An 18,624-nucleotide genomic window follows, 5' to 3' on the forward strand; every position below is an offset into this window, starting at 1 on the left:
TCGACCAAAAAAGGTACGGTAACCCAATTACGTTTTAGAATGATTTTGTTCGATGAGAACAACGCAGGTCAACATCAAGATTAGCATTTTCCTTACGTTCGCATGTGGACAATTTTCGTAACGGGTCAGTCATGCGAGAATATAGATTTTCTTAGGTCTTACGATTCAAGAGACCGGCTAAGTGTATGTATAACAGGCCATTACTCAAGTTCTGACCTTCTATCAAAAGTTATAGCGTTACTTTCTCATTTTTTACGATTGGCAATATATTTCTAATTAACTTGACAGCAAAGTTCTGGGTAATTTACACGAGCCTGTTATTGTATAATAAAAAAAAAAAAAAAAACGCTGGATCTAAGCAGCAGTTAAATAATAAGATATAAATATTAATGAACTAATAAGTGATTAATTGTAATTCATTTGCTACCCGACATTCAATATTTTTATTTTAAAATCATATTGAAAAATGTTACGCGAAATAATGATGCAAGAACAATTACAATAACAAATACTACAGAACAGTGTGGAATAACATGGAACGCGATAAGTCGAATTTAAATAGAATAAAAATTTCATCTCGGTAAATTCACGATCAATTGAATCTATTCGATCGTTTACAATTCTTCGCCAATATCTGCTAACATTATACAATATACAAAATATTATACAAATAACCAACACGTAAAAAACAAAACCGATCAATCAACGTAAGATCGTACTATAATTAACACCTGTTTTAATATATTTGCACGATTTAACTGCGCGTTCTTAATCCTCAAATATTTAATTTACTTATAAAAGCATTACTTTAGAAATTTTTACGTTCAATGCGAACGTGGGACAAAATTCAAAAGTTTTGAAATCTGGCGAAACGACTAAAGTTAAGCAAACGGCTCAAGTTTATCGTATCGTAGTTTAACCGGAAGCGTTAGTTGGAGACGTTGTCCGTTCGAATTTCAATATTCACTGTAACTTGGAAAGCGTGAACGAATATGATGATTTTAATTTTTACTTACGACAAAAACCATCTGGCTCATCAACATTCCACGTACGTGATTACCTTTCTGCGCAATGTTCCTTCGCAAACTGTTAATCGAGCGGCCATGCTTCACCGTGTGTAGTCATGGTTACAAGTACTAACTGAAACTTGTACCATTGGTGGTTGTTTTAACCCCTATTGTGATAATTCGTTGGCTAATCGCATTCTTTTTCATTGATGAAAATAAAACAAACATCGAATTTTACATCTGTTATAAATAATTCAATTATAAGCAGAAATATTATTGGAGAAAAGAAGATGGTAGATAGCGAAAGCAGTACCATTTGCAAAAAGTCAACCAGTATTTATAAAAGTCTAAAGAAATAGGGTAATCAAAGAAATTCGACATAAGAATCGTACAATTAGTATTTAAAAGGGTTGCTTATAAAATTAAATGAATATTAAATGAATATACAATAAACAATTTTGAGACTTAATATTTGATTTAAGGTTGAGATGTTACCGACTATCGCTGGTTCATAAGTACAAATAAATAAGTATCGAATAAAAACATTTATAAATTAAAAATGATATGATGCAAAAAATACCTTATGAGAGATATAGATGCCTAAAATATAAAAATATAAGTAAATGGTAAATATTTGCCAATGTTTGCCAATGACAAATTGCAATGATATTTAACCTTTTCGATTGTATTTATAACGAAAGTGAGAGTATCAATTTTTAGATATGTATATTAAAATTATTAAATCGGATATTACTGTACATATCGCTAAAACTCGTGTAAATATATATATATATATACATTTCGAAATATTTTTGATGTAACTGAATACACTTCGAAATATTTTTCACTTTTGTTTTACGTAGTACTTAATAATACTAGATTGGGTATATCAAAAATACAGTGATAGAAACAAACAGAAAGTAAGTCTTTTGTACAGATGTTAGTACTGTCGAAGAAATTGTATTAATAATGACACAAGAAACTAAGAAAGCAAAGAAAAAGCAAGTAAAAAAAGAAAAAACAAACCAAAAGGATGAGAAAAGTGAAGAAAATGTAAAAGAGGACACAAGTGAAAATATCAAGTTGTATGTGAAATAAAAATCAATCAATTAGTTTAAAACATTATTGAAAATACAATTTATTTGTGTAAAGTGCTAAATTTACAAATATTAGTTATTATGAGTAAAAATGCGTCTTGTTTATTAAAATTTTTAATGTAAATTGAACATAAATATTGTTGTATAGGTTAATATGTTTAGACATTCTCATATTACGATGTGATATTACTTTTTAATATACATGTATTATTCTATATTTTTTCTTATGTGATATATTTTATACAGTCTACGTTATCTATAAAAGATTAACTTTACATAACTTTTCTAAAATGTATTTTACTAATTTGGTTATGATAAATTATTTTAAAAATATATGAATAAAATTTATGAGATTTATTATTTTGCAGAAAATATGGGCCCTCTGTAAGATTTCCTTATCAGAGGGTATGGTCTCGTTCTGCCCTAATATTTGCAGTATTATTCATAGTTTGGTATAGTAGTCGACAGGGTAAAGAAATTTATTTGGCTAAACAGAAAGAGATTTTATTAAGTCGCACTGTGAATGTTAAATGTTCAAGCGATTATGAAGCTGAAATAAGTACATATCCTGAATGTGTACCCGAAAGATGTGGAAGGATAGTTACAGATAAATTAGTGTCATCAACAGAAACTGATGTTTTGTTGAAAATGGCAGTAAATGGTTTGAATTTAGCTGGTTCTGATGGAGGTGCAAGTATTTTGGACCTTCATTCTGGTGCTCTGAGTAAAGGTCAAGGCTTTATAGATATTTACACTTTACCAGAAACAAAAGAAATATTCAATAGTGCTGATTTTGCAATTTATAAGTATATAAATTCTTCATAGTTATTTAAAACAATATTATCTCCAATTTTGTAATTCTACAACATTTGCAGAGTAGCAAAGACTAAGATACAACATGCAGTAGCGCATAACTTTGGAATACCTTCAAACAAAATATTTTTAACAAAGCCTACGTTTTTTTCCCGAATGACTAATGTGTCTGCAAAAACGATACATGACGAATATTGGCATCCTCATGTTGATAAGGTGCATAAATTATTAAATAATTTATAATTTATCTATTTTGAAATTTTAATATTTATTATAGGAAACATATGAATTTTTCCACTATACTACTTTACTTTATCTGAGCGATTTTGGAAGGGATTTTGAAGGAGGTCGATTTATGTTTGTCGATAAAAATAATGTAAAAACTGTGATAGAACCTCGTAAAGGTAAACGATGATTGCAAAGAAAAAATACTGTTAATAAGCGAAAAAAAATATTATTTCAAGTTTCTTTTATAGGTAGAGTATCTATGTTTACTTCAGGTAGTGAGAATTTACATGAAGTTGAAAGAGTACAATCAGGAACTCGATATGCGTTAACCATATCTTTTACGTGTGATCCAAATGCCGCAATTTCTGATCCAAATTATCGAATAAAATAGGAAAAGTAAGATCATTGTATAAGCAAAAAATATATATTCATTATAATTTTATATTAGAAATTTACTTATTTTAAAATATTCCTTCTAATAAAATATCTCATTCCAAAAGAAGTTTATATGTAACTGTATGCATATATTAGATATGTATATAATATTAACATATGCGCGTGCAAACTGTTAAATTTATATCCTTTATTTACTTATCAATATGATACAAGAACATATGACGAATGCACAATGTATACGCCTGGTGACAATTAAAATAGTTATGAACATATACATATTTATTATTTAACAAACCAATCTCTTAATGCTAATGAAAAAATATAGTATAAATGGTTGCTTTTAACAAAGCATTAAGTATGTTATGTGCAATACATTTTTAATGTATATAAATATACATAGAATATATGTATATTGAATTTCATCACTGGAATCTCTCTGTTTTGTTACATTTATCCATATAGACTATAGATTATTCAAAAGTGTAAGAGTGGAAAAGATGTATAAGAGTTGTTTTATCGTTATCTTTGTTAAGTGTTTTTTGTACATATTCTTTTCCTATTTGAAAGTATCACATGTTCTTAAGAAACCTAAATTTGAAATAATATTTGACACAATGAAATTTAATAAACCATCTTTTGTGTATACATATTTTATACTATATGTTTAAGTAATAGTATTTGTCCACTATAAAACCATTACAAAAACCTATAGTAAGAATTTCTGAAATATACTATAAACTTATAATAATAGTAATTTGTATGTCCAAAATTACTATAAAATAGGGACCGCAAAATTATTCCTTTAACTTGGTACCTATTTTTCATTCCACAAATTGAAGTATCTACGATTAGAAAATAGAGAAATTGGCTACATAACTTAATAATACAGATGATATAAACAATGCATATACAGATTTGAAAGAAGAAACATTTGTACAAAAGTAACTTTACAGAAAATATGTAGGAATCATTAAATATTACACATTAAGTTTTGATGATCTCCATCAATATCAATGTACATTGAAAGTTCTCTGGAATGTACCTATGCAACTTTTTATGTACATTTAAGTAATGATATTAATATTATAGAAAATTCTTTGAGTTTAATAATTTCTTCATAATAAACTTCAAATAATTTTATAAGTTGAGATGTATTTTTTACGATCCTAGAATATTCGCAATTTGTGATGCGCTCTTTCCTAATAAAATGCTCCTATGATTTCCGGGTAGTTCTATAACTTTTACTTTGTTGGAAATCTATAAGAAGATTAAACATATTATAAGAATTTAAAAGACGAAACATATATACATTAATAAATTAATGTTTTATGTGTAAACGTAATAATTACCTTCGATAAACCATAGTCATTGTTTAGAGGAACAAAGCTATCTTTGGCTTTAAGTAATACAATATCTCCATCATATTTTTCTGGTTTATAAAAGAAAGCCGCCTTCAATTTCTTGTAGAATAATAGAGCAGCACTCTTTAAATCTTCGGAGTCCAAATTTTTGTCGTCTATCAATTCGACCACTTTGTTTAATACAACCTCAGTTGTGTTTATATTTTTCAGCATGTCATATAACTAGGAAAAAGAGAAAATAGATAAAATAGAATATCTAATGTATGGTAAAATTATGAAACAATGTGTGTATGAAAATAAAAATACCTTAAGGAAAGTGATGTTGCTCCTGAACTGCCTGACAAAATACGCTAAACATTTTCGTAAACCATCTGTAATCACTTCTGAACTTTCTTCGGTAGCAGCACGCTTTCCAAGTTCCACAGAATGTAATTTTACGAAATCCGGTGAGCCGTCGATGACAGTTAAGTTTGCCTTATGTCCAGCTTTCTGTAATTGAACAGCCATTTCCAGGCCAATGCAAGATCCAAAGGAATATCCTATTATGTCATATGGTCCTTCACTTTGAATCGCCCGCATTTTCTTCAAAAAGAAATTCGCTAATGATGATACAGATTCTAATGGGCAGCTTTCTGTACATTGGAAGCTCCAAGCAGGTCGATTCAATTCACTGGCCACAGTTTTGAATGGTGCAGCAACTCCTTCGATAGCGGGAACAAAGAATAATGGCTGCCCAGCCGAGTTCGCTGTACTGAGTGGAACAATAATCTTGACAGGTACGATCTCCGTACCTTCAAATGAGAGCAGACCACCAGCATCTTGGATGGTCTCCTCATCATCTGAATCAGCACCAGCGTTTCCTGCTTCTGCCCCAGAAGTATTGTCTAATTTTCCTAACTTGTCGAATGTTAAATTACGAATTTCAAGAGCAGATAATACTATATCGTAATTCCTTTCCATGGTTTGTTTAATTTCTGTTCCCATCAAGGAGTCCATTCCAAGATCAGCCAAGCTAGTACTACCGTTAACAGTTTCTAATGCTTTGATCCCCAAGATATTGGCTATTGCTTGGACAACACTAACTTTATTTGCGCTTTCTACCGCATTATCTTTATTTGCCGTAACAAGCGATGCCAGAATTGGATGTGGTTGTTGAAGGAATATGTCCATTGTTTCGAGACAATTTTGTATACGTTGCGGCAAAGTACCGCCAACTTCAGTATCATTAAAACCACCCATTTTCTCTAAAATTAGACCAACATCACCAATGGCTCCCCATTGAATGGCAAGGCCAGGTAAACCATTCGCTTGTCTTTGTTCCATCATCCTTTCCATAGCAGAATTTGCAAGACCATAATTAGTTTGACCCACGTTGCCTCTTCCACTTGTGACAGATGAGAACACAACAAAATAATCTAATGAGGAACATTCTCGCGATACTATATCCAGATTCTTGGTTCCAGTAACTTTAGGTGATGCTGATATTACGAAATCAGATTCAGTAAGATTTTCAAACAGGCCGTCTCGCAAAACAGCAGCCAAATTGAATATACCACCAACCGGGGCTAATGCTTTACTTTCTTTTATAAGTTGTTTCGCTCCATCCAATGTTGTTATATCTGCCGTTGAAATTTTGATATGTGCACCCATATTGCGCCAACGACGAATACACAATGCCTGGAAGCCTGTAGTTACTCCAGACCTCGATGTGAGGATTATATATTTCGCACCACGTAAAATCATCCAATATGCTAATTCTAAACCAAATCCACCAAGACCACCAACTAATATATACGACTTATCAGGATTCAAATATGTGCGTGGAATAGCGGAAACTACTTTTTGCGGTGATTGCACAACTTTCTGCTTTTCCTCATCTCGAATCTTCAATAGAACTTTTCCAATATGTTTACCAGTAGCCATATATCTGAATGATTGTTCAATCTGTTGTTCTGAAAAGACCGTGGAAGGAAGTGGGCGAACAGCGCCACTTTTTATTCCCTCACTGACAAGTCTTACAACTTCTTGTCTCTCTGGGCCATCATCTTCGCAGATCGCATCCAAAAGTATTCCATGGAAAGAAACGTTCTTCAAAAATACGGACATACCCAGAGGCGAATCATTCGACAAATCGAATTTCCCAATTTCAAGGAAACGACCACCCTGAGCAAGGCATCTGATACTAGCTTGTAATTTCTCTTCAGCTAATGAATTAAGCACTATGTCTACACCACGCCCGTTAGTTTCATTAAGTATCAGTTGCTCGAAACTAGTGTCTCGAGAGTTGCCGATATTCCTATCAGTCAATGCAGGAAACATTTTCTTCAAGAAGTCTCGTTTGTCTTGTGTTCCAACAGTGGTGAATACTTTGCATCCTGCGTGTAAGGCTATAGAGATACTCGCTTGTCCAACACCTCCACTACCAGCGTGAATCAGAACACTGTCACCGGGTTTCATGTGACCTCGAACACAGAGAGCATAGTAACTGGTAGCATAAGCAACTGGAACGGTCGCTGCTTCTTCTAAAGACCACTTATCAGGTACTTTCCACATGAAACCAGGATCAGCTACAACAGTGGTTGCCAAACCACGTGCTGGCACCATAGCCATAACTCGTTGACCCTTCGAGTCACGTCCAGAAAATTCGAGACCCAATATACAGTCTTGCGTAGCTAGATTTCCGGGAAGAGCATCTGGCGGCAGTTTCCCAGTTGCTAACATGATATCCCTGAAGTTTAATGGTGCGTAGTACACGGAGCATAATTCTGTATTTGGGAACTTTTCTAGTTGGTAATAGCTCAATGGACTTTCAATCCATCTTAAGCTGCTCAGGTCGCCTCTGTTCAAAGCGTTAATATATGCGTGTTCAACTTGAAGAGATGATTCATTTTGCTGATCTAATTCTATATGTTTGTAGCATCCCCATTGACCTCCCCTCAAAATATTAGCGAACATTTGTTTGTCCAGTTGTTTAGCATAAAATTTATCATTTAAGTTAAATTTGGGCATGTTCTTGTCTTGAATGAAAACGTAAGATGCTTTTGCACCACCATCTTCATTAAGCATACAATTCATAAATCCAACCATACCTATAAAAAATATCACATGTTATGAAAATTAAGATTATTTTAATAATTGATAGAAATTGTAATTTTGTCTGTTATGTTATAATTATCTGTATATATTGCAAAAAACGTTTAATGACACTTACCAAATAATTCTTCACCCTGACAGACGAACAAAGGTCTCTGATTCTGAGCCACAACATTTTTCAAAGTTGCCTTAACACCTTCTACCCAAGAGAAATTCTTTTCCGTTAGTTGTATGACTATAGGATCCGGTCTTACTTCCTTCTTTTTGAGTAGAATGTAAGATTTTCCAGGAATGACCTGTTTAGCTACAAACACCAAATCTGGATCTGCCACGTTAAAATCAGTTTGGGCAGTTTCTTCCAAAAGTATGAATCCTCCGTTCATTACACTGTCTTTCAAATTTTTCAATACATTCAACGAATTGTCAGTTAATACATTGCTAGCTACTGCAATGTGCAAATCTTGACCAATTGGTTCTTTTTCCACATTGCGTTTTACAACTTTTATACTTTGTTTTAAGCTGGCATATCTTTTACGCAAAACTGCAGCTAGTTGTAAATCCCCCTAAGAAAAATATCCAATAAGTCTTACTTTTTTAAACTGCAGTTGTAAAATACTTACATTTATTAGAGGTTCCCCAGAACACCATGTCTTTATATAGGGCAAGATTAGAGAATCCACAGGACGATCTCCAGACACTTCGGTTATTTTCAGTTTGATTCCACTTATATTTTCATGGACCGTTAGTAATAATATAGTAAGAGCATGGACTTTAGCCTTTTCTGGATCCTGCACTAATGGTTGAGAATTTTCATATGGTATGAACAAACATCTTTCAAGTTTAGGAGGTCGAATCTGTTGCTTCTTTGCAATCAAAGAGGCTTTCATCTTTCTGATTTCAACACCGCCTGATTTAATAACACCAATATTTGGATAAGTATATATTGGAACACCCTCGTCTTCCTTATAATTTTCAATAAGCTCTAAATGAGCAATGGGATTGATGGCAACATATTGCACACGAACTGGTACATATAGCCCTCTACAATCCTTTTCAAGGATGCTGAATTGAAGCATGGTATCCATGAAAGAAATCCAGTCATTCCAGAGAAGTCTACCAGAAACACCACCATTATGGACAATTTTAATTCCTTGGAAAATTCCAGTATAATTATATCCTCTAAGTCTGAGTTCCTTGTAAACGTCAGTTGTCTTCAATTCTACGACAGTACTTTCATTTTTTACAATCGGAGCAGGTATATTTAATAACATTTTATCAACGTTTTCTGGTACAGAAACTGTTCCAGTTACTACCACAGATCCACTTTCACAAATTTCAAAGTCTCCAGTGCCCACGAATATATTGATCGAAAATTTCACAGTGCCATCCATTGGCATAATGGTAGCTCTTTGGAATTTTACATTCTCAAATGTAATTGGTAATTTCTCGAAATCGGTTCCACGCATTTTTGCGTAGGTTTTCCAGACAATCACTAGGTAACCAGTAGCAGGGAAAAGAATTCTTTCATCGATACAGTGACCAACTAGATAAGCATCTGTTTCTTTGGACAGATTCACTTCCACTACATTTTCACCAAAAGATGCGTTAGTTCCTGCATAGTCAGCTAAATTCCATTCTACAGAATGATCCCATTTAACCAAGCTATTAATCATTGGTGTGCCACGACCAACTGGATAATTAACTGGTGGATACAATTTAGACACTCTGGGTTGTCCTCCTGCTAAATATAACTTTCCTATATTTTCTAGGAAGAAATTCAGATTGTTTGCATGACCTCGTTTATGTAGCCCAATATTGGTCACAGTTGACGGCAATGATCTACGCAAGATTGCTTGCAATAGACAATGTGGTGCAATTTCGATAACTATCGCGTTTTCTGGGATATGACCTAATGCTTGGTAAAATAGTACAGGCGACAATAGGTTATTCACGTGATAGGCAGCACTACTAAGTTGTGCCAATGGGGTACCCCAAGCTGATTCCGGTATTGATGTAGAAATCCACCTGGAAGTTCTCTGTTTCGGATTTGTTATAATTTTCTCCAACATTGCACGAAGCTTTTGACCCACTGGGGCTACATATTTGCTATGGAAAGCAACACCAGAGCTATTCACCAATTTTATAAAGATGTTATCTTTTTGCAGATCATCTGCCAATTTCTTGAGAGATTCGATTGGACCAGAAACTGTCACAGAGTCTGCTGAATTGTTGCAAGCTGGTGTTACATCGGGTGGGCATCGAGCTGCCGCTTCCTCCCAACTTAATCCTACAGCAGCCATTCCTCCTGGCTGTAAGTTTGAATCTTTGATTGTTTTTCCTCTCCAGTATGCAGCCAGAACCGTTTGTTCCGGAGTAAAAGTACCATCTGCGTAGGCACATCCTAATTCGCCGACGGAGTGTCCAACAATACCATCAGGTTGAATACCTAAATACGTTAATACGTCCACAAGAGCAACTTGAATGGCTGCAATGGACACGAATGAGTATAAAACATTTTCGTCAAAGGTTTCAGCTGTTCCATTTTGAATAAGATTCATTAGATCAATTCCTTCAGGTTTTAGAGCCTCAGCACACCTTCGCAAACTTCTTTGGAATATGTCGATAGAGAGCAAATCTTTACCCATACCGGGCCACTGAGATCCCATGCCAGAGAATACAAACCAAACAGGACGCTTTTCATTGACATATGAATCAACTTCTCGAGTGTTGACATTTCCCATAATGGAATATCCTCGATAAAGATGACCTGCTACATTATTCGTGTGAATATCATGAAGCAAAGCAATGAACTCATCGTCTTTCTCGTATTCCTTGGCTTTGTCCAGAAGTAAGTTCACAGCCTCTGATGTACGACCAGATACGGTAACTAGTTTGGGTACTTTATTGTCTAAAACTGGCGATAACTTTGGTTTAGGATTGCTACGAAGAAGAATGTGAGCGTTAGCTCCACCAAAACCGAAAGAATTCACCGCTACGAGTCCACCTTTCCATGGCATGTTCTTATCAACAACTTGTATACTTCCGTCGCTCAATGCCGGTATGTCTGTATTCGGATTCTTGAAATGTAGATTACCCGGGATTACACCTGCTTCCATGGCAATTAACAATTTTGCCATAGAACATACTCCACTGGCAGGTTCTGAATGTCCCATGTTAGATTTAACGGAACCAAGCAATAGAGGACCTTTTCTACCTTTGCAGAACAGATTTGCGATCGAATTGATTTCTTGTGGGTCCCCGACTTTGGTTCCTGTTCCGTGAGCTTCAACGTAAGCGACGTCTGCAGGATTAACACCTACTTCCGCGTAAACTTCACGCATCAATTTATTCTGCATGTCTCCACTGGGAAAAGTGATTCCTTGAGCTTTGTTACCGTCGGTGTTGGTCTTAGCATGTAAAACAGTGGCATACACTCTGCGTGCATCCCTTGCTTTTTGCAAAAAAAGAACCGAGACAGCCTCTGATCTAACATATCCTTTGCCATCAGTATCGAATGCTTTACACGCACCGTCCGGAGATAACATGCCTAATCGATGAAACTGAAGAGAACTGGTAGGTTTTAGAAGAAGATTACAACCACCGACTATAGCTGCGTCGCATTCACCTGAACGAATTGATACAATTGCTTGATGCATGGCATATAAAGACGAAGAACATGCGGTGTCTATTGCATAACTAGGACCGTTGAAGTCGAATGTATATGAAATCCTGTTTGGAAACATAGCTCTGCAGCATCCCGTTAATCCGTATCCTGTAGACACATTTAAATCATTATTTTATTATTGTTTCTATTACTATTAAGTTATTAGTTATTATTAATTATTGCCAGCAATATTAAGTTTACCAACCGTTAATTTGATCCGGATCTTTAGACCAAAATTCATCTGATTCTGAGGACGAGACACCAATGAATACGCCAGTTTTGGATCCCTTAATATCATTTGGATTGATACCAGCATCTACAATTGCTTCATAAACTACTTCTAACAGAAGACGTAATTGTGGATCCATTACATGAGCCTGTTTGGCATGAACACCAAAGAAGGTAGCGTCAAACGATTTGAGATCCTTCAGTTTACCAGTTCTCTTGGGTAGACCAAAGAGTCCGGCAGGCCAACGACGTTCATCATCTGTGATCATGTCGATACCTTCGAATAAGTTTTTCTTAAATTCTTCAATGTCTGAGGATTCCGGGAAACGGCCTAAAGAAATGTGAAAAAAATTATAAATATTAAATCGTAAGTAAAATTATATAATTCGAGATGTATTTACATATATGGTGATGTAATTACTCACCTGAAAAACCGCTAATGACAATTTCATTATTTACATCGTATGCGTTAGTATTGCTGTTCAACATAGTCGGTTCTCTCACAATGGGAGTGTTTGCACTTTCAAATTGAGCTGGCATTGTGATAAATATGATATGATCAACTTTTCCTTCGTGTATTCTTTATTTTTGCAGAATTTAGCAGACGTATGGAGCCTAGTGGACTGTAAGCTGAAAATTAGAAATAAAAATATGATACTTATTAAAAAAATTATATTTTAAATATTATACAATTTGCTATATCAACTAAACTGTATGTCTATGCATTTACATATATTATATAATTCTTTCTCTTTTAACCGATTCACGTAACAGAATAAATTTATCGATATTTATATAACATTTTTTTTTTTTTAATTTAATATATTAAGAAATTCTAAAAAGAAAAAAAAATGTAGCGATTATATAAAAATACCGATTAAGGAGTATTATTTCGTTAGTTAAAACCGAAATTCTATAAATGTAGGACAGCAAGAACTAGTTGTCTTATTAAATATTTCAGACGTCTCAGCAATTGTATTAGATTATCGTAGTATCTCCTCTGCGACATGCGATTAATTGAGTGATTTCAATTGGATTCACTCCCGGATAAATCAGTTTAGTAGTGACTATGCGCGCAAGATGCAACATTGCTTGCCCGGTGTCACCAACGTACTTAACCTTTGTTTTGTATATACATATTTAATACTTATTTAATATTTATTAAATTCATGTTCAAAAATATTACATAACTATTTTTTATACCCATGTGTAAAGCATACATTTTTGATATACGAGACTATTCATGTAACTACTGAAAAAGATGAATAGAAAAGACAAATATCTCTTCGTTATTCTATATTTCCAATATGCTAATAAATATTTAATGTCAATTCCATTCAAATGTCAAGACTGAATGCATAAAATGCGAAACGGTCAAAATTAACATTTCCCTATCTTCATGTAATTATCATTTCCCTATCTTCATGTAATTATCCGAGTAGCTTTCGATTGAAACGTAATAGTAGAACACGTGATATAGCGATGACCTGACCCCAACGTTGAGATGCGATATAAATTATATCATCACGTGTTATAAACTGTTACATCATAATTTATTAACATATTTTATGTGATAAAATTTGTTGACTGTACATGTCATTTATGTATGATTGTTAATTACGATCATATCATACGATACTTGTTTTCCTATATCACCTTGATCCGTAATATGTATTAAACAGATAATAGACCGATTTATGAAGATTTATGATTAAAAAGGTCATGTGATGCACGAAATATGGTGTTTTTCACGAGAATACTTAATTACAGTCAAATTAAAAGATTAACACGTTTTACGTTGTTCAATATCTTTTATTACTGCACAATTGGTATTTGTCACGATATAAATTTTATTTTCATAATTCCTAAATTTATGAAATTCCTCTTATACAGTAAGTTGAAATAATATAACAATTCGAATGCTCAACAATATATATGTATATATTTTTACAAACAATGAGAAAATCTGAAAATTCATTATGGTACTTGAAAATGTACATATAGTTATTTATTTAATAATATTTGATATAATAACGATAATATATGTAAAAATATATACGATATTACTGGGTTACTGCGATTTAGTTAGTGTTACATTTAATAAATATGTATCTATCTATAGATAATGTACGTTATTGAGAATATTGTGAATTGTTTATGTAAGTCAAGAAGTTTCAGTGAAACAATATCTGATAGATATAGGACAGAAACATTTCAGGTATATATGTATATGTGAATATATTCTTGTATGAATAACGTATTAAAATGACTGTAATCGAATTAATTAACAAATTTTTCATTGATATGCCTAATTTACATTATGATAAGTTGTTACAGTGGCGCGAAAATAATTATATGTAACTTTTATTTCTTTTTCTTTCCTATAAATTATACGCTGATGTAATATATCACAAGAACTTGAACTTTATAATCCCTGAAAAAAAACTGAAATTCTTTGTAGATTAATATTATGTCACGAATTGCTGAACGAAGAACATTTACAATCCTCTACTTTCAAATTTATCTCCAGAACATTTATTTTTTTTGCTTCCAGACATTAATTGCGTATTATATAAGTTTTTTCTTGTCACGTGCCAGCCGTCACATATCAGGATTCGTATATTTTTATATTTCTAATCTTTAACCTGGCATCACCTGATCTTGGAAACTTGCAATAATTTGCCATTTTTTTTCTTTTATGTATGTTTTATTTTCATGAAACTCAACATCTCTAACGTTGGCAATGTAATATACAGGGTGGTTGGTAACTGGTGGTACAAGCGGAAAGGGGGTGATTCCGTAGAAGAAGTTGAAAATATAGAATTTTTTTTTTTTTTTTTTTTTTTTTTTTTTTTTTTTTTTTTTTTTAATTTTTCCATCGAGACAACGATCTATAGTGAGATCCGTTATAACGAGACGTGATAAAGTGCACGCGTACCGAGCGAAAATTCAAAGTCGATTTTCTCGAAAACAAAGCCTCAAACGAAAAATTTTTATTCTATATTTTCGACTTCTTTTTTCGCGTAGAATCACCCCCTTTCCGCTTGTACCACCAGTTACCAACCACCCTATATATCAAGAAAATATGCACATTTATAATTTCACTTTGTTCTTGATGGACACGTGAAGAAAAGTGTCTCATGAATTCAAATCGTACCGGAAAATAAATATTACTAGCCTTCAAAATATGCAAACCTTATGTGAATTTTCTCTAAAATAGAAAACATGTTGGTACAGTTTCTACATTGTTATTTACCGTTACGATAAAATCGATCGAATAAAATTTCTTTGAAATTATAAATTGTTAAATTAAAAAATTAATAAATTATTTAAATGTAATAAATTAGAAATTTACCTGATAAGAAATTTGAATAAAGATTCGAGCTTGCCTCATAAATATTAAATATATGATGCATATGTTAAATAATCGAATAATTCGCGTCATACAAAACTCTTCACGTCATTAAATACATATTGAACACATTTAGTGGCCTTTAAATGAATTACGTAAATTAAAATCATTAAAGCAATACTTGGTGAATATTAGGTGAATTATTAAACTAATTCTGATCTTATATCCGATGCTGTGTTTTGCTTTACTGTTACATGTACTATCACTCATACTAAAGTCTACATATATGTACACCTATCGAATTTTGTGTATGTCACTTACCAAAGAAATTAAATAAGCACTTTATCAATGTATTCATAAAAGAAATTAAAAAATTAAAACATTGACTAAAAAATTTCGGGATAAAATCACGTCGAAAATTACAGAATCATATATTTTTGCAACGTCAAAGAGATAGTAGCATATTATTGATGCTGAGGAAATCTACAAGACATTAATATAATATTAATGTCTACCATTTTTATGATTTTATATAAAATTTCAAATGTATGTAATTTTTGTAGCTTCTAATGTTTTAGTTCTTTTGAACGCGATTAAATTGTGTTACATTTTAACAATATGTATGTGTTTCAATGTGTCAAAAAAAATTCGTGCAGTTAATATTTTTACTATAATATTTTAAATTTAAAAGGTATATATGTAAATAAACTTTTGTGATTAACTGTGTATATTTTTACTTAAATACATAATAAGACATAGATAGATAGTGCAAAGAATAATGTATTTAATTATCACTAACTAATATTAATAATGTTACGAAAGAATAGAATACATCGTGCTACACGCTGGTCTCAAATAATTTTATCGCGTAAAAGAATACGGTTAGGTAAAAACGTAAAAACTGATCACTCAGCATTAGTGCTTTACATGAGTTGGTCACGTGTTGTGCTGCGCAGGTGATGGCAAGCTGTAGAATCAAAATATTTGTATCAGTCATTGTAGCGAATCGAATTTTGTACACTTTTATGTAAACAAATGTCTTTAAGTTTATTCGTTATTCGAAAAACGATATTTTTCAAACGATCACTCAATTTCTATCTTCTTTATAAGAAAAAGAATTTCTTTTTCTGCACCAAACATGAGTAACTTGAATCATTTGTCAGTCATGAGTTTGAGAAGACATACAAAAGCTATTAAATCATCTCATATTTTTTGGAAATGAATTTAAAACAAATGAACGTAAGAAATGAATTGAAATGTTACAATACAAATTTTATAGTAACAAAATAGAACATTTACTAGGACAACAGATGATTCTTTGTTTATTACTGTGGCATGTACAAAAACACCGCATTATTTATGTTTAACATATTACTATCCGGTCATTACGTACGTATAAGATACAATAGTAAGAACTTGTACAAGTAGACTTGACATTGACGTAAGATAAAACGCGTTATTCGCATCAACATTCGTGGAGGTATAACTAGGTTCTGTTCACGTGAAAAATATACAAGCTAAAATATAATATTATAATAAATATAATAATAATAATATATATAATAATAATAATATATATAATAAAATAAGATAAAATATATCAGAAAAAAATATACTCTATGAGATATGATACAAATGATATCGTATCCTGTATCGAGATAATGCCCAAAGACCAACTAAATTAACAATTCGTTCTCCGTATAAACTTCCTTGTCATTGACAGTATTGCAAATAGAAACTTCACGCGTAATCGTAATTTATCAGGTAAAATCTAACCGCGATTAGATTTGTTATGAGTGATATTACGAAAAATATAAGAACCAAAGATTCCATGGAAAGTAAAAAAATGAACAGCTAGTCATATAATTAATTTTTAAGACTCTAAATAATATTATGAATTGTAATAGTTTACTGAACTACAGAACCCAAACAAATTTAATGCACCTATTATTGCTGTTTAATTCGTGGTATAAAATTTATACAGTTGTTACGATATTACAAAAGTGATTATTTTATGTTTCTACGAATGAAAGATTGTATTTCTGTTACGCTTGTATGACTAAACAGTTCATATAGAAATGATAATAGTTCAAGTGAACCAGATATACTAACGGATTTTTATATTCTGACATCATAATGATACTTTTAAATTTAAAGAATTAAACATCGAATAATATATGATCAATAAAGTTGATTAATTTTCTACTATGTTTTTAAAAATGTAGGAGATAATGTATCTATCATAATAATTCGAATAATATTGCTAATAAGTCAATAGTATTTTGATAAATTTATCAATGAAAAAACATTGAATATTTAAAATTATTATACTTTCACATCGTAATGATACTTTTATAATTAAAATATTTAATTTCCAACAACACATAATCAATAAGTTGATCAATTTTCTATAATGTTTCCAAAAATATAAAAAAATATATAGAACTGTCACAGTCATTTAAATAACATTAATAAATTGATAATATTTTAGTAAATTATACAGTGGCAAAATGATAATCTTAATTGAAAATGAAATAACACTTACCTCGCACGTGGGTATAATCCTGACAAACGTTGTGAATTCTGTTTCTTTTCCAAAAAGCCTGCGTACTCGACTATTGTACACCACCGACTTGCTATAATAAATAATATAGATCTTGACGAGCAACTTGTAATAATGGGAATGAAGAGACTACGGAATGTGTAATGATATTTAACTACAGAAATGGCCCTAGCTGTTTAGTAATTTTTTTTAGAGACGCGACGTGCGATTTTCCTATCGATATAACCAGTACAAGTCCAGTGTGCACGTCGCAGAAAACTGGCTAGCGTCTAGCCTGTGAGCATCTCGTTATTATTGAATTGGACAGACCTTATGGTCTGACATCAGACCATATGGTGTCGACCAATAGGAATTCACGTTTCCGGTACGCACGCGCATGAGAATGGACCAGCGTTCCGTCTTCCGTTACGAATATTCCGTTTTTTCCCTGATTTATATTTATCCTTGCGACTAATACAACACTTCGTTTTATATCTTAAAATTCGATTGATTGGATACATGCATAATGTTCATGGGTTGTCACATGTTAACTTTGTCGCGTTTTTATTTTATATAATACTAATATTATCATTGCCGATAACTAGCACAGAATTGTTGTCGGTATACACAGTCAAGATCGATATCCTAGTGCAGTAACGTAATCGGCGGATTTTCAAAACATTTATAAATATTAGGGTCCGTTTACCTCCTCCTATTATCATTTTTTTCGAAATATATATATATATATACGTATATATTGTGTAGTTTATATATAATATAATGCATATATAATGCAAATTGTGAGAAAGATTCGTGAAGGTCATTACGTGTACTATTTGAAAT

At 32.2% G+C, this 18,624-nt stretch overlaps 2 protein-coding genes across 3 annotated transcripts; one reads left to right on the forward strand and one right to left on the reverse strand.

Annotated features, from left to right (window-relative positions):
* The first annotated feature begins 1,874 nt into the window (after nt 1-1,874).
* Nucleotides 1,875-3,813, forward strand: LOC138183613 (2-oxoglutarate and iron-dependent oxygenase domain-containing protein 3). Of its 2 annotated transcripts, XM_069120815.1 has the most exons (6): nt 1,875-2,092; nt 2,473-2,910; nt 2,980-3,133; nt 3,195-3,321; nt 3,394-3,539; nt 3,626-3,813. In XM_069120815.1, the coding sequence occupies exons 1-5, from the start codon at nt 1,977-1,979 to the stop codon at nt 3,534-3,536; spliced, it is 978 nt and encodes a 325-aa protein (XP_068976916.1). In that variant the 5' UTR covers nt 1,875-1,976; the 3' UTR covers nt 3,537-3,539; nt 3,626-3,813. The 2 variants fall into 2 exon arrangements, with proteins under 2 accessions (XP_068976916.1, XP_068976917.1); XM_069120816.1 differs by lacking the exon at nt 3,626-3,813 and having other exon boundaries at nt 2,085-2,223; nt 3,394-3,588.
* Nucleotides 3,719-18,085, reverse strand: FASN1 (Fatty acid synthase 1). Its single transcript, XM_069120814.1, has 8 exons — nt 17,785-18,085; nt 12,313-12,517; nt 11,865-12,218; nt 8,616-11,767; nt 8,114-8,558; nt 5,209-7,991; nt 4,891-5,124; nt 3,719-4,798 (listed from the first exon to the last, which is right to left on the reverse strand). The coding sequence occupies exons 2-8, from the start codon at nt 12,425-12,427 to the stop codon at nt 4,700-4,702; spliced, it is 7,182 nt and encodes a 2,393-aa protein (XP_068976915.1). The 5' UTR covers nt 12,428-12,517; nt 17,785-18,085; the 3' UTR covers nt 3,719-4,699.
* Between the last annotated feature and the right edge of the window lie 539 nt (nt 18,086-18,624).

This window comes from Bombus flavifrons, chromosome 9 (genome assembly GCF_040668555.2).
Source record: "Bombus flavifrons isolate JBK064 chromosome 9, iyBomFlav1_principal, whole genome shotgun sequence".
In the NCBI taxonomy this organism is placed as follows: Eukaryota; Metazoa; Arthropoda; class Insecta; order Hymenoptera; family Apidae; genus Bombus; species Bombus flavifrons.

What these genes read in the sequence shown, in the direction of transcription:
- LOC138183613 (XM_069120815.1), top strand. Translation starts at nt 1,977, where the DNA reads ATGACACAAGAAACTAAGAAAGCAAAGAAAAAGCAAGTAAAAAAAGAA. An exon ending in GCTGATTTTGCAATTTATAA is followed by an intron (nt 2,911 to 2,979) that starts GTATATAAATTC and finishes CAACATTTGCAG; the next exon opens with AGTAGCAAAGACTAAGATAC. An exon ending in TGTGATAGAACCTCGTAAAG is followed by an intron (nt 3,322 to 3,393) that starts GTAAACGATGAT and finishes TTTCTTTTATAG; the next exon opens with GTAGAGTATCTATGTTTACT.
- FASN1 (XM_069120814.1), bottom strand. Translation starts at nt 12,427, where the DNA reads ATGCCAGCTCAATTTGAAAGTGCAAACACTCCCATTGTGAGAGAACCG. An exon ending in TGTCATTAGCGGTTTTTCAG is followed by an intron (nt 12,219 to 12,312) that starts GTGAGTAATTAC and finishes ACATTTCTTTAG; the next exon opens with GCCGTTTCCCGGAATCCTCA. An exon ending in TCAGGGTGAAGAATTATTTG is followed by an intron (nt 7,992 to 8,113) that starts GTAAGTGTCATT and finishes TATTTTTTATAG; the next exon opens with GTATGGTTGGATTTATGAAT.